Raw genomic sequence first — 15,162 nt, forward strand, 5'->3', positions numbered from 1 at the left:
CACCCTAGACCAGGAAGACGCCCACGTTCTCCTGGACCTGGCAAGCTCCTGGGAGCTGGCAGATTGCTCCTGGGGAGTGGTGGAGGGCTGATGCCAGTGGCTTGCTAGCTCATGTTTTGGGACCACTGGGTTAGGGGCAGTGACTGCTGGCTCTGGGCTGGCAGGCTTGGAGGTGGAACAGGCACTGTGGCCACAGCCTACCCCTTTAAGGGCTCCAGGGAGCGGGGGAGGGAGTGGAGTGTTCTTGGTGGAGGCCAGAGTGGCCACCAGGGCTCCCTCGGAATACTGGAGGCACCCTATTTTGAAATAAGTGTCTACACAGCACTTATTTCAAAATAGGTATTTCGAATTTAGCGTTATTCCTTGTAGAATGAGGTTTACCAAATTCAAAATAAGCGCCCGCTTATTTATTTCAAAATAGCAGTTTGGCTGCGTAGATGCTAGGAAAGTTATTTGGAAATAAGGGCTGTTATTTCGAAATAACTTTGCTGTGTAGACATACCCATATTCTGTTAAGACGTGGTTACTTCAAGAGAAAACCTTTCTCTCAAAATAACTGGTAAACCTCGTTGTATGAGGAATAAGCAGGACTCGCCAAACAACAGCAAGCCTCGCTCGCAAGCCACGCACTTCCACGCGCTGTGCATGCGCTAACTGCTCTGCTTGGCCACGCCAGGCTAAAATCTACTAAACATGGGCGTGTAGATTACATTAATTGTTGAGCCCTGGGAATAAGGGTTATTTCGAGAGAAGGGTTTTTTTTCAAAATAACCGTGTCTTAACAGCGTCTGTTATTTCATTTCCAACAAGTCTTCATTTCATCAGCAAATCACTTTTCCCTATCCAGTTTTCTCAGCTTTCCAAAGTCCCATATTCTAGAAGACATTTTTTAAAAAGTCTCTTAACGATGCTTCTCAGTAAATGAATGAATAGATGGTGCTAGCAGAAGGAGACAGAATGCTTACAGACTAGCCAGCATTTTCAGAGAGATGTTTCCTTCATGAGGAAACTGGAGAACAGCAGTGGTTTTTCTTCTTTGGCTTTTCTTACAGCATTGTTTCACCATTGGCTTGAGCTCTGTAAAGAAAGGAAGAAAAGGAATAGTTTAGAAACTTGGTGACAGGACAATTATCATTAGTTAGAACCAAATGGGCTCAACAGAAGGCATCTGAATAGCTTAGCTCAAGACCCGTGAATTACCAGCTTCTTTGTACTGCATGTTTCTCAGTGGGGCAGAAGGTGAGACCCATATTTTCACAAGTACTGATGCTGGGGTTAGCACCCTATCTCGCTGCCCAGAACATGAGAAATCTTGCTCTCCACCACAATGGTGAAACATCATTAAATTTGACATAGTTACTCTTGATTTACACCAACGGGGAAATCAGGCTGGAGAGTGGGGGCTGATATTCAGAAGTACTGAGCACCTATGAGTCCCATTGTCTCCAGAAAGACAAGCAGCTGCCCTGCATTGCTAATGGCCACATAAGAACGGCCATACTGGGTGAGACCAAAGGTCCATCTAGCCCAGTATACTGTCTGCTGACAGTGGCCAATACCAGATGCCCCAGAGGGAGGGATCTCAATAGGTAATCCTCATGTGATCTCTCCCCTTCCAGCCACATATGACTTAAACAAGCTCACCAAGGAAGCTTGAGGCAAAGCAGAGACCAGGAAGAACCTCAGGTCTATAATCTAACCACCAGCCCTCCCTTAAGGTAGGATATTGCTATTATTTGACTAGATTGAGAGACAAGTTCTGTGACAACTTGCTATTCCCTGAGGAGTAACCCTCAAACAGTTTGTGCTAAGAAGTACCTAGTAATTCCTTTAAAGTAATTGAGGACAAACAACTCACTTGTCCAAAATTGCCTTAACGATCAGCTTCACCCATGGAGCGGTGGGTTCCAAACACACTTCTCTGCCGTCCTTCAGAGTAGCACTGCAAAGAAGGGAAACAAAGATGGTCAAGCATCTACCTATTTGGTGGACTCTCAGTACTCGCATCAGGGGATCTTTAAATCTTTTAAGACCAAGGCATGGCTGGTACGGATTGACATGGTTTCCACTGATCTCACTAGAGAGTTACACCAATTAATACAGCGGAGGGTCTAGCCCCACGTCATTTGTTTGGCTGAAAGCATTCCAGGCTTGCCAAGAAAATAAAAAGCACAGCCCTGCTTATATTTTCTAATGCAGTCAAATTATTTATATAGGGTGTGTTTATCTGCACTTATGTTGCTTTTTCTGGAAAAGCTGATATCTGCATTGTTCCTTCAGGGAAACTTCCTAAGGACACAGTGGAGGATGTTGGGTGAGCAAAGACTGAAACGTGGCGCTTGATCCTGTACCATTCCAGTCTATGGGAGTTTCCCAAAGAGAGAATGGGAGAAGCATCAAGTCCAGGATACTTGTCCTTTACAGTAGAGCTGCTCACTATTTCATCAGCACTTGTCCAGACTTGTGCAATGGCCTCATTTTTCTGTTATACACAAGGATTAATAAGGATTTTTAGTGGGAGTTTTACTTGCAGAAGGACTTCAGGAATTGGTTTAATGCAGGTTCTAGTACTTTATAGCCTAATGTACATTACCCCTCCCTGGGATTTGTGTTTCCACCCCAGTGGTACTGGACACTATGAAAAGCAAATTGCAGTACCCAACATAATCTCTTAAGAATTTAAAAGGAAACATTCCTGGGGGAGTCTCCCTGAGTCACATGGGGCTTTGAAAGCTCCTGGAGCAGCACAATGCAAAGCAGCAGCCTCCTCCTATTTGGCAGCAGTTAGAATTTGGCAAAAGTGCTTACATGATTTCCATGTTCTGGCAGTGAGGGCCACTCTGGGTCAGCGTCACGTCCTGAATCCTTCTGGGGGGGATGAACTTGGAGTCTGTGCTGATACACTGGCAGGATTGATCACTGGCCGTCTGGGACAGGCTCATCCCTGGTAAAGAACAAGAGTCGTGTCAGTATCTCAGTATCTAGATCTGTGAAGCAGCACTCATGGTCTTGCTTCTGGGGGGCATTGATTAGACCTGCTTGCCTTCTGTGTTTTCACCAAAGGTCCTGGCTAAAAGGTTGCCTTTATCCTCACTTCTATGCTACCTGAATCTACACCTCTAAGGGTATGTCTACACTACCCCGCTAGTTCGAACTAGCGGGGTAATGTAGGCATTCCGCACTTGCAAATGAAGCCCGGGATTTGAATTTTCCGGGCTTCATTTGCATAAGCGGGGAGCCGCCATTTTTAAAACCCCGCTGGTTCGGACCCCGTGCAGTGCGGCTACACGGGGCACGAACTAGGTAGTTTGAACTAGGCTTCCTAGTTCGAACTACCGTTACTCCTCGTGAAATGAGGTATAGACATACCCTAAGCTACTGCAGGTATCTATATATGTGGCTGCGCATATCCATGGGTCATTTCTGCGGATACCGATTTTATATCCTCTACCTAAATCCTCTACCTAAATCCTCTCTTTCTCCAAAGTACTAGAGAGAGGCTCATGCTACAATCTAGTGTTTGGATTTTTGGCAAAGACTATTTGAAGTATCCAAGGTGGTGCGTGTTGGGTTTTTTGTTTTTTAATTAAAACCTGTTCTTATGTAGCCAGATCCTGATCTATTTACAATAAGCCTAGATTGTTATATCCTGTAACTCAGGACAAGATCTGTCCCCTTGCTTTTTTCAATTTGGAGGCAAATCTCTGTTCACATGCTGTGCTCTTATTGCTTATTCTGCACTCCCATTGCAACCTTCATGTGTCACGATGGTGGCAAAGAGGATGGTAACCCCATGCATGGTCAAAGCAAGAGGCGCAGGTGAGCATTTTTAGAAGACGATCCTGTGTGCAATCAAATATCTTTAGAGGGAGGAGAAAGGCATATAGCGAGGCCGATACTACAGAAAATTATGCTGCTGTCACTCTTTTTCAGGAGGTGTCAGCAGCTCTGCTGAGCAGTTACTGATGTGCACTTGTTAAAGGCAGAACTTTTTCCGTCGAGCTCTCTGTCAACTAGCTTAACTGGACATCGCCTTTGTAAAATTAGCCTACTAATCTGTCTCCATATGAGCATGCACCACAGGTGCCTAAGCCAAGGCATTTCAGCCTTAGGACGGGTTTTGCTTACCTTCTGCCACCGCTGCGTAGAGCAGGAAAAGAGCCAAGCCAGCGACAAGGACTTTTCCGTTCATGATGAGAAGGGAGGTTTCCTTCTGTCTTCTGCCTCTGCTTGTGAGGAAGTAGAGCTTGCTTTTTCTCTGGTTTCTGATGTCGGAGCTGGTAACCCAGCCGCTTTTATACACAGCTCTGGGGTGTGACTCTTCTATGAAATGTCTAATAAGCACTAATTTAGTTGTAAGTAACAGAAAGGCAACATTGTCAAGATACAGGAGACGTGAGCAAAAAACCAAAATTTGATTGGATGACCGACAATAACCCTGCTTTTAGGGAAGGAAAAAATTAAAGATTGCAAAAGCAACAAAGAGCTGATAAACCCAAATAAGAGGTAAACAAAATAAAAAAGGCAAAATGAGACAACAAAAAACTAACGTCAGCATAGTCAGGCAAGGGCATATAAGGTTGAACTAAACAGGCCAAGAGCGGATGGGCTGTGAATCCGAAAAAGCCAGGTCTGATCAACCAGGGCTCCCTCCCCGGCACTGAATCTTGCTTCTGCTTGTTAGCTCCGAAAGGGGAACACTGATTGTAAGTTGCAACGAAAAATCCAAAAGGAAAGACATAAAGAAAAGAATATCTCCTGAATCTAAACAATGCTTCTATCCGTCTTAATGTAAGTATTATATAGGTATGACTGATAACTCCACAAACTGTTCAAAGGTAACTCTGGAGGGTATAGCTGTAGAAGGGGTTATTATTCTTGTCTTAGTTGTACTGGTTTTCTACTCTTTATTTGTATGTTACACTGTCTTAAAAGTATCAAAGATAGTGAATTGATTCAAATGAAAAAATAATCATAAGTAGAAATTAAGTCCTTCTTTAACTTCAAAAGGAAGTATTCCTCTGTCTGTGGTTTAAAATCCTTTAAAGAACCAAACACTGGTTACCGAAACCTTCCAGATTGTGTCAGAGGAAATTCCCAAAGCAGGCACTCTAGCAAACTGAATCACGTGGCCACGGGTAAAACTCCTTCCTAGATAACTGTGGAGTTGGCTATCCCTCACATCAAGCTCCTTAGCAGAAGGATGTGCAAAGTCACCGTGGAGCTGGCTCAGTGTAACAGGCGGGTTTGTGTCACTTTCTGTATTTGACTCTCCCTTTATATTCTCCTGTACTCTCCTGTTAAGGACACCTTGGACTCCTGGATCTCCCTCCTCATCTCTTTGGCTGTGATACTGTTTTCAGAGTTTTGTCAACAAAAGTCCACTTTTGTCGACAAAACCCTGTAGTCGAGACACACCCTAGATGCGGTAGCACCAGGCTTCCAATCCAGGGCTCTGCCCTGCACTCAGCCCGTGTGTACACAGAAAAGGTCCCTTTTGAAAAGCGGACTTAGCCGCTTCTCTCTCGGATTGTAAACACCTGAGATCCCGGACCGCTGAAATCGGAGTCCAAATTCATCGCCTGCAAGGCTCTGCTCCAAGGGGAGTTTTAGTTTCCTCGGAGCAGCACGTCCCCTCCCCGCCTTGGTCCCCCCGCAGCAGCAGAACGGGCTCTCCAGGGGGCCATGTAGCAGAAAAGGCATCGGGATGAAACATCCCATGTTGTGTGGGAGGATTGAAATACATCCCCCAGGCCTCCGCGCAACTCGCCGCCTGCACCGCATGTCACTGAGAGGGCTGTTCTCACCTGGCCTCTGGGGGTGTCCAGTCCCCCCCCCCCCCCGGCTTCAGGCTGCAGTGCCTGCTGTGTTTGGGGATGTGGCCCTGCCCGGAAGGGACCGACTGTAACAAAGCAGTGCCAAATACACACGGGGCCCCCCAGGGGAATGACCCCCCCAATTTCTTGCAGCTGTGCTACTCTGCAGTGGGAGCCCACGAGCAGCACGGGGATCTCCACCGGCCCTCCCAGGGCTTGTGCCCTTCCCGGCAGCACCCCCAATGTTGGGGGACAGGGGCCGGCTTGGAAAGGGGACAACAGCGCACAGCCAGTGGCTCTGCTGAGCCAGTGCCCACACGGTGGCAGGGCTCGGAGCAAGGGGGTACCCACCTAGTCCCTGTGCAGCAAGGCGGGGACCTCCCATTGCCTGGGGCTGTGCTGATTTCTGCCTGGACAGTCAGGAACCCCACACACCTAGCTCCTCCTTGGTGCAGATGCCCAGAGGGCCCGTGCTGTTACTATCAGGAGTTGGGAAACTTTTGGGGGGTTAGAGGCCACTGCTCCACAAAAAAATCTGTTGTGGGGCACACCACAAACTAGGGGGTCCGGGCTGGTGTTCATACGATTTCTCCCAGATGCAACAAAGGAGTACATGATACGGTCCCACATGATATTCTTATCAATAAACTAGGTAAATACAACTTAGATGGGGCTACTATAAGGTGGGTGCATAACTGGCTGGATAATCCTACTCAGAGAGTAGTTATTAATGGTTCACAATCCTGCTGGAAAGGCATTACAAGTGAGGTTCAGCAGGGGTCTGTTTTGGGACTGGCTCTGTTCAATATCTTCATCAACGATTTAGATATTGGTATAGAAAGTATGCTTATTAAGTTTGCAGATGATACCAAGCTGGGAGAGGTTGCGACTAATCTGGAGAGTAGGGTCATAATTCAAAATGACCTGGACAAATTGGAGAAATGGTCTGAGGTAAATAGGATGAAGTTTAATAAAGACAAATGCAAAGTGCTCCACTTAGGAAGGAACAATCAGTTTCATACATACAGAATGGGAAGCGATGGTCTGGGAAGGAGTACGGCAGAAAGGGATCTAGGGGTTATGGTGGACCACAAGCTGAATATGAGTCAGCAGTGTGATGCTGTTGCAAAGAAAGCAAACATGATTCTGGGATGCATTAACAGGTGTGTTGTGAGCAAGACATGAGAAGTCATTCTTCTGCTCTACTCTGCGCTGGTTAGGCCTCAGTTGGAGTATTGTGTCCAGTTCTGGGCACTGCATTTCAAGAAAGATGTGGAGAAATTGGAGAGGGTCCAGAGAAGAGCAACGAGAATAATTAAAGGTCTAGGGAACATGACCTATGAAGGAAGACTGAAGGAATTGGGTTTGTTTAGTTTAGAAAAGAGAAGATTGAGGGGGGACATGATAGCAGTTTTCAGATATCTAAAAGGGTGTCATAAGGAGGAGGGAGAAAACTTGTTAATCTTGGCCTCTGAGGACAGAACAAGAAGCAATGGGCTTAAACTGCAGCAAGGAAGGTTTAGGTTGGACATTAGGAAAAAGTTCCTAACTGTAAGGACAGTCAGACACTGGAATAAATTGCCCTGGGAGGTTGTGGAATCCCCATCTCTGGAGATATTTAAGAGTAGGTTAGAGAAATGTCTATCAGGGATGGTCTAGATGGTATTTGGTCCTGCCATGAGGGCAGGGGACTAGACTCGATGACCTCTCGAGGTCTGTTCCAGTCCTAGTATTCTATGATTCTATGATTGGCCAGGGTACATCCCCAGATCAGGCAACCTACTTTTGAATGGCGGCTAGAGGCACCCAAACTACAACCGCCAACAGCGTCTGCCTACACAGATGTTTCCAAACAAGTATTTTTGGTTTCAGATGCAATCTTTTGGCGTTTGCTTTTTTTATTTAACCAAAAGCTAGAGATTTTCCTGCAGGCAGCTGTAGTAAGTTGAGGGTCAGTAACATGGAGTCAGCAGGCCTAAATAGAGGCCTGTAACATGAAAACAGCAACAGGCCTTGCAATCTAGTGAGCAAGACTTTGGTTCAGTAACAGGAGCCAAGAAAAAAGCCCTATTGATAATTGTGTGATTGTGTAAGTTAGGTCAAGCATGGAAGGACACAGGGAGGCACTGGGTACAGACTGTAAGCCAAAGGGGAGTAATGGATCATTGTAATAAGAAATGTCTTGGTACAAAAACTCCCTAAAAACTAATGCACATACCGACCTAGGTTCAGGACCAGGTCGGAATTGACAGCATGAAGGATAGTAAGTAAGCCCCCCTTCCATAAGGTGAAGGATGGTAACTAGACAACAGAGGGTGGTAACCTGGTACGTAAAGAAATGATGTAAGTTGTTTATACCTGTCTATAAAAGAGTTGCTCTGCCTTGGGCTTCCTGTAGTCAGCCGCTGGTCAGTTTCAGCAGTGGCTGACTTGGGGATGCCTGGGGCAGAGCAGCTGGGATGCTGCCGGGTTGGTCCAGTAGCGCCCCTCCTAGGCACTACTGGACCAACCCAGCAGCACCCCAGCTGCTCTGCCCCAGGCCTCCTGATTCAGCTGCTGCTGATTTTGGGAGGCCTGAATTGTGACTTTTGAATGCTTGAGGCTGGTAAAGTGTCAGAATCAGACACCTTTTGGTAGAACTTTCAAAGATTATAATTAGCTTCGGCTGTCTCTTTAAATTTTGTCATGTCATCCAGGGTTAGACAAAATTCCTTTCCAACTGCCTAAACTGTTTTTTTAAAAATCAAGTGATTGCCGTTCCTTGAAGGAAAAATAAAGGTCCCTGCCAAAATATTCTACACCCTCCTACGAGCTCACACAGTAGCACATTGATACTAACATGATGGAGGCTATTCAAGCCATGGTTGCAGCAATCACATCTGGTTTTTGAATTTTTTGAAGTTCCAAGGTGTTCAGTTCTGGGTTGAATTTGCCCCACTTTGGGCCAATAGCTAAGTTTGGAAGCAATGTGTCAATATGGGCCAGCTCATGTCTGCAATTAAAGTTGTGAAACTTGGTCATTTCACCAGCGTGATGCTTAACTAGAGTTCTTTTTGCACATCTGTTGAAAACACCTTGGAACTGCTCTGACTAAAGTTTCTTTGTTCATTCCTTTGTATCTCAGAATGTTATTGCTACTTAGTACTTCTTTGGGGGCAGTCCAAAACTATCATACTACTTCTGAATACATTGAATGTGGTCAGAGTAGGAAGGGCAGGGTCAGAAACAGTAGCATAGGTGAGGGTAAATGGAGTTTACCCTTTCTCTTTGGAGGTATTTTAGGTGTTTATCTCCTTTTTACCACTACATCACTGGTCAGAAATAGCTGTCATCATATTCCCTCAAAAAACAGTATTAGAAAGCATCTGCTACTAATTCAGTATAGTCCTTTGATTCCCATGATTTCAACAGTGCTTGGCAAGATTCTGGGGTAGGCAGGCTGCAATTTTTTAAAGTCCAAAGATAAAACATTTCCAACTACTAATAATGTGCCTGCCTGAAAACAAACACTCCACTGCACCACATCTGATTGCCCTGATGCCAGAAATACCTCCTCTGCTTACCTGATTCATGGAGGTCACCTGCACTCAAAACATTTGCCCGTGAGTTCAGGCGGAGGAATAATGCTGTCAAGGAGTGTTTCTTAGCCAGAGTGCTAGAGGGCTTGCCTTTCATCGCCTCCCGGGGTTCCTGTCAGGCAGACAGAAAACAGAAAACCCGAAGTCTGAAGTTCAGACAAAGCGACATTATCGGGGTTAGTTCCAAGTAAGCACATCTGTTGCGCTACACAGTGGCAGAGTCAGTTTCCCAGCATTGATGCTCAGAGCCTTTACTCTCTATCTCTCTTCCCAGCTGTGACACCAGAGCCCTGCCTGTGTCCCCATTCATCTCTTCTCCTCCTTTTTGGCAGCCCCAAATACATCTGCCATGTACGCCCCAGTCCCAACCCTTTCAACCTACAGTCCTGTTCCATTTTGGAGAGTCATGAGTCTGGGGTCTTCCTGCCACCTCTTTTGTTCCCCATGGGAGGCATAAGTATCAAGTTTGTACTTTAGTGAGGAACAGGCATTTCTTGGAGTTTGGGGCTTTATGCCTGCCTTTCCCACTATTCCTTGCCTCTCCCAACCAGTTGCTTGAACTTGGCTTGAGAGAGGGTTCCTGCCTATGCTGATATATTATACTCTCACCATACTCTGTAACACCCTTTAGTTTTAGTCTTTATTTCTTCCTATTCTACAGGCTGAATCTCTCTACTCTGGCACTCTCTGGTCTAGCATCATTTTAGTTAGCTTGATGTCTTTTTATGTGTGCAGCCAAGTTTTTAAGTAAGTAGGTTTTAAGGGAGGTGAAACTGGCAGCCTGCAAGACAAGCCAGAGTCCTGAAAGGGGTACAGTAGTCTGGAAAGGTTGGGAGCTGCTGAAGTGTAGAGCAGCCATTCCCACAACCCCAACATTATTTCACCCATTTCAGAACTGTGGAGGCTAAACCCCATGGACCACCCAGAAAAGAAACTTAGAATGTGCATGACATTGAGCCAACACAGTACCCCATTTGTCTCAGACTAGACCCCCCCAGGTTCTGCTGCTGTCTGCTTATTGAGCTTCCATTTGGCCATCAATTTGAGAAATGTCAACTTACCCCTAATTGGGTTACTTCCACCTGCTGCAGAAATACATCACTATGGCCATATTCTGTCAGACCAAAGGTCAATCTAGCCCAGTGCCCTGTCTTCCAACAGTGAAAAAAGCCAAGTGTCTCCAGGGCAGTAAACAGAACAGGGAATCATCAAGTGATCATCCCCTATCATCCATTCCCAGCATCTGGCAAACACAGGGTAGGGAAACCATCCTTAGGTCCATCAATGGCTATTAGCCAGGATGGCTATTGTCCTTGAATTCATCTAGCTCTTTTTTGAACCCTGAACATTTGATGACAAAGATCAAGCCAAGTGCCAGCAACCAAGAAAGAGAAAATACATCAGGTTTTAAGCACACACTTTAATGTAAAAATGATGGAATTCCAAAATGCACATGAAAATGGGAACACGAACCTTAACATTTTTTCATTCATTGAACAAAATTAAATAAATTAACATAAAACCCTCACACAACAGCAGGAACTTCACATATTTCATTTTCATAAGGAATTAGCATATTAGAATAAAAATCCAGATGAATCAAAATAACAAATAAATAAAGTTTGAGTTCTGACACTCAAATATTAACTTTTTAAATAGAGAGAGAGTTATAAAAATGATGTGCTACAGCACAATAAATAATGTCCACCCGAAAACAGCACTTTGGCAGCTTCATTTCTGAAACCACAAAACCCCAGACAGTAGCCATGACTCTCAGCGCTGTTGATACAACATGCGTGTACAGGGGAGGGGTAAGTGTCGCCACTGTACTGCTGTAATAACAAAAGAGCCTGGCTGAGAATAAATGAAACTGTGCTGCAAGTACATTGCACGCCTGAAACTGTGTCCTGCCTAAGTCATTTCCAGTGAGTCTTTCATCAGCAAATCACTTTCCCCTATCCAGTTCTCAGCTTTACAAGAACCATATTCTATAGAGCATTTTTTAAAAAGTCTCTTAACGATGCTCCTCAATAAATAAATGAATAGATGGTGCTAGCAGAAGGAGACAGGCTGCTCGCAGACTAGCCAGCATTATCACAGAGATGTTTCCTTCATCAGGAAACTGAAGAACAGCAGTGGTTTTTCTTCTTTGGCTTTTCTTAGAGCATTGTTTCACTATTGGCTTCAGCTCTGTAAAGAAAGGAAGAAAAGGAATAGTTTAGAAACTTGGTGATGGGGCAATTATCATTAGTTAGAACCACATGGGCTCCACAGAAGAGGTTTGAATAGCTTAGTTGAAGACCCGAGAATTATCGTCTTCTTTGTACTGCTGGTTCCTCAGTGGGGCAGGAGGTAAGACCCATATTTTCACAAGTACTGATGCTAGGGTGAGCACCCTATCTTGCTGCCCAGAACAAGAGAACTCTTGATCCCTCCCACATTGGTGAAACGTCATTGACTTTGGCATAGTTACTCTTGGTTCACACCAACAGGGAAATCAGTCTGGAGAGTGGAGTACTGAGCACCTGTGAGTCCCATTGTCTCCTGAAAGATTAGCAGCTGCCCTGAATTGCTAATGGCCACATAAGAACGGCCATACTGGGTGAGACCAAAGGTCTATCTCCTCCAGTATCCTGTCTGCTGACAGTGGCCCATACCAGATGCCCCAGAGAGAAGGATCTCAATACGTAATCCTTGCGTGATCCCTCCCCTGCCACTCACATGACTTACCCAACCTTATCAAGGAAGCATGAGGCAAAGCAGAAAAGAGGAAGAACCTCAGGTTTATAATTTAACCACCAGACCTCCCTTAAGATAGGATATTGCTATTATTTGACTCGTTGAGAGACAAGTTCTGTGACAACTTGCTATTCTCTGAGGAGTAACCCTCAAACAGTTTGTGCTAAGAAGTACCTAGTTATTCCTTTAAACTAATTGAGGACAAACAACTCACTTGTCCAAAATTGCCTTAATGATCAGCTTCACCCATGGAGCAGTGGGTTCCAAACACACTTTTCTGCCGTCCTTCAGAGTAGCACTGCAAAGAAAGGAAACAAAGATGGTCAAGCATCTGCCTACTTGGTGGACTCTCTGTACTCGCATCAGGGGATCTTTCAACCTTTTAAGACAGAGGCATGGCTAGTACAGATTGTCATGGGTTCCAGTGACCTCACAAGAGAGTTACACCAATTTACACAGCGGAGGGTCTAGACCCAGATCATTGGTTTGGCTGAAAGAATTCCATGCTTGCCAAAAAAATAAAAAGCACAGCCCTCCTTATATTTTCTAGTGCAGTCAAATTATGTATATAGCTTGTGTTTATCTGCACTCATGTTGCTTTTCATGTAAGAGATTGATATCTGCATTGCTCTTTCAGGGAAATTACCTAAGGACACAGTGGGGAATGTTGGGTGAGCAAGGACTGAAGCATGTGGCGCTTCATCCTGTATCATTCCAGTCCATAGAAAGAATGGGAGCAGCATCAAGTCCAGGACACTTGTCCTTTGCAGTAGGGCTGCTCTCTATTTCATCAGAATTTCAGGAATTGGATTACTGCAGATTCTAGTACTTTATAGCTAATGTACTTTATTCCTCTCTGGAATTTGTGTTCCACCCCAGAGGTACTGGACACTATGAAAAGCAAATTGCAGTGCCCAACATAATCTCTTAAGAATTTAAAAGGAAACATTCTTGGGGGAAGCGACGAGGAGTCCTGTGGCACCTTATAGACTAACTGAAGTGTAGGAGCATAAGCTTTCGTGGGCAAAGACCCACTTCGTCAGATGCATGTGGGGTTAGGGTTAGGTATTCTTGGGGGAGGCTCCCTGAGTGACTGGGGCTTTGAAAGCTCCTGGAGCAGCACAACGCAAAGCAGCAGTCTCCTCCTATTTGGCAGCAGTTCGAATTTGGCAAAAGTGCTTACATGATTTCGACGTTCTGGCAGTGAGGGCCGCTCTGCGTCAGCTTCACGTCCTGAATGTTCCTGGGGGGGATGAACTTGGAGTGCGTGCTGATGCACTGGCAGCGGAGCTCACTGGCCATCTGGCTCAGGCTCATCCCTGGAAAAAGAACAAGAGTCATGTCAGGTTCAGCTGAGTACCTCAGTGTCTCCACCTGCGAAGCAGTGCTCATGGTCTTGCTTCTGGGTATCATTGATTAGACCTGCTTGCTTTCTAGTTTTTCCCCCAAAGGTCTTGGCTAAATGGTTGCCTTTGTCCTCACTTCTAAGCTACCTGAATCTACACCTCTAAGCTACTGCAGGCATCAATATATGTGGCTGAGGATATCCATGGATCATTTCTGTGGATACCAATTTTTATCCTTGCAGGACTCAACCTAATTCCTCTCCTTCTCCAAAGGACTAGAAAAAGGCTCATGCTGCAATCTAGTGTTTGGATTTTTGGCTACGACTATTGGGAGTATCCAGGGTGATGTGCGTTGGGTTTTTTGTTTTTTAATTAAAACCTGCTTTTATGTGGCCAGATTCTGATTTATTTACAGAAAGGCTAGATTGTTATATCCTGTAACTCAGGACAAGATCTGTCCCCTTGCTTTTTTCAATTTGGAGGCAACTCTCTGTTCACATGCTGTGCTCTTATTGCTTATTCTGCACTTCTATTGCATTCTTCATGTGTCAGGATGGTGGCAAACAGGGTGGTGACCCCATGCAGGGTCAAAGCAAGAGGCACAGGCGAGCATTTTTAGAAGACGATCCTGTGTGCAATGAAATACTTTTAGAGTGAGGGAAAGGCATATAGCGAGGCCGATACTACAGAAAATTATGCTGCTGTCACTCTTTTCCAGGAGGTGTCAGCAGCTCTGCAGAGCAGTTACTGATGTGCTCTTGTTAAAGGCAGAACTTTTTCCGTCGAGCTCTCTTTTCAACTAGCTTAACTGGACATCGCCTTTGTAAAATTAGCCTAAAAATGTCTCTTCATATGAGCATGCACCACAGGTGCCTAAGCCAAGTCATCTGAGCCTTAGGGAGGGTTTTGCTTACCTTCTGCCACTGCTGTGTAGAGCAGGAAAAGAGCCAAGCCAGCAACAAGGACTTTGCCGTTCATGATGAGAGGGGAGGTTTCCTTCTTCCTTCTGCCTCTGCTTGTGAGGAATTGAGAGTTCGCTTATTCTCTGGTGTCTGATGTCGGAGCTGGTAACCCAGCCCCTTTTATACACGGCCCTGGGGTGTGCCCCTTCTAGATTGTGTCAGAGGAAATTCCCAAAGCAGGCAAGACGCTCTAGCAAACGGAATCACGTGGCCATGGGTAAAACCCCTTCCTAGATAACCGTGGAGTTGGCTTTAGCCCATCCCTCCCATCAAGCTCCTTAGCAGAAGGATGTGCAAAGTCGCCGCGCAGCTGGCTCAGTGTAACAGGCGGGTTTGGTCACTTTCTGTATTTGACTCTCCCTTTATAGTCTCCTGCTGAGGACACCTTGGACTCGTGGCTCTCCCTCCGCACGTCTTTGGCTGTGACACTGTTTTCAGTACAAGCGGTAGCACCGGGCTGTCAGCCCAGGGCCCCGCCACCCACTCGGCTTGTGTGTACACAGAAAACGCCCTTCGGAAAGCGGATTTAGCCGCTCCTCTCTCGGACTGGAAACACCTGAGATTCCTGCGAGCGGCACTTTCCCTCCCCGCCCTGGCCCCCCGCGGCAGCGGAAGGGGATCGCCCCGCTGCAGGGGCCCGTCTGGCGGAAAAGGTGTCGGGATGAAACTTCCCCCGTTGCGTGGGAGAATTGAAATCCCCTCACTCCACCTCCGGCCTCCG

General features: G+C 45.9%; 2 protein-coding genes across 2 annotated transcripts; both read right to left on the minus strand.

Moving 5' to 3' along the window:
- Positions 1 to 782: 782 nt before the first annotated feature.
- LOC102454894 (interleukin-8-like) lies at positions 783 to 4,287 on the minus strand. The gene is made up of 4 exons (XM_006125398.4): positions 4,129 to 4,287; positions 2,809 to 2,944; positions 1,859 to 1,942; positions 783 to 1,077 (listed from the first exon to the last, which is right to left on the minus strand). The coding sequence occupies exons 1-4, from the start codon at positions 4,190 to 4,192 to the stop codon at positions 1,047 to 1,049; spliced, it is 315 nt and encodes a 104-aa protein (XP_006125460.1). The 5' UTR covers positions 4,193 to 4,287; the 3' UTR covers positions 783 to 1,046.
- A 6,507-nt stretch (positions 4,288 to 10,794) lies between these two features.
- On the minus strand, positions 10,795 to 14,784 carry LOC102454632 (interleukin-8-like). The gene is made up of 4 exons (XM_006125397.4): positions 14,394 to 14,784; positions 13,317 to 13,452; positions 12,348 to 12,431; positions 10,795 to 11,584 (listed from the first exon to the last, which is right to left on the minus strand). The coding sequence occupies exons 1-4, from the start codon at positions 14,455 to 14,457 to the stop codon at positions 11,554 to 11,556; spliced, it is 315 nt and encodes a 104-aa protein (XP_006125459.2). The 5' UTR covers positions 14,458 to 14,784; the 3' UTR covers positions 10,795 to 11,553.
- Between the last annotated feature and the right edge of the window lie 378 nt (positions 14,785 to 15,162).

The sequence above is a fragment of the Pelodiscus sinensis genome, chromosome 5 (genome assembly GCF_049634645.1).
Source record: "Pelodiscus sinensis isolate JC-2024 chromosome 5, ASM4963464v1, whole genome shotgun sequence".
Lineage (NCBI taxonomy): Eukaryota > Metazoa > Chordata > Testudines > Trionychidae > Pelodiscus > Pelodiscus sinensis.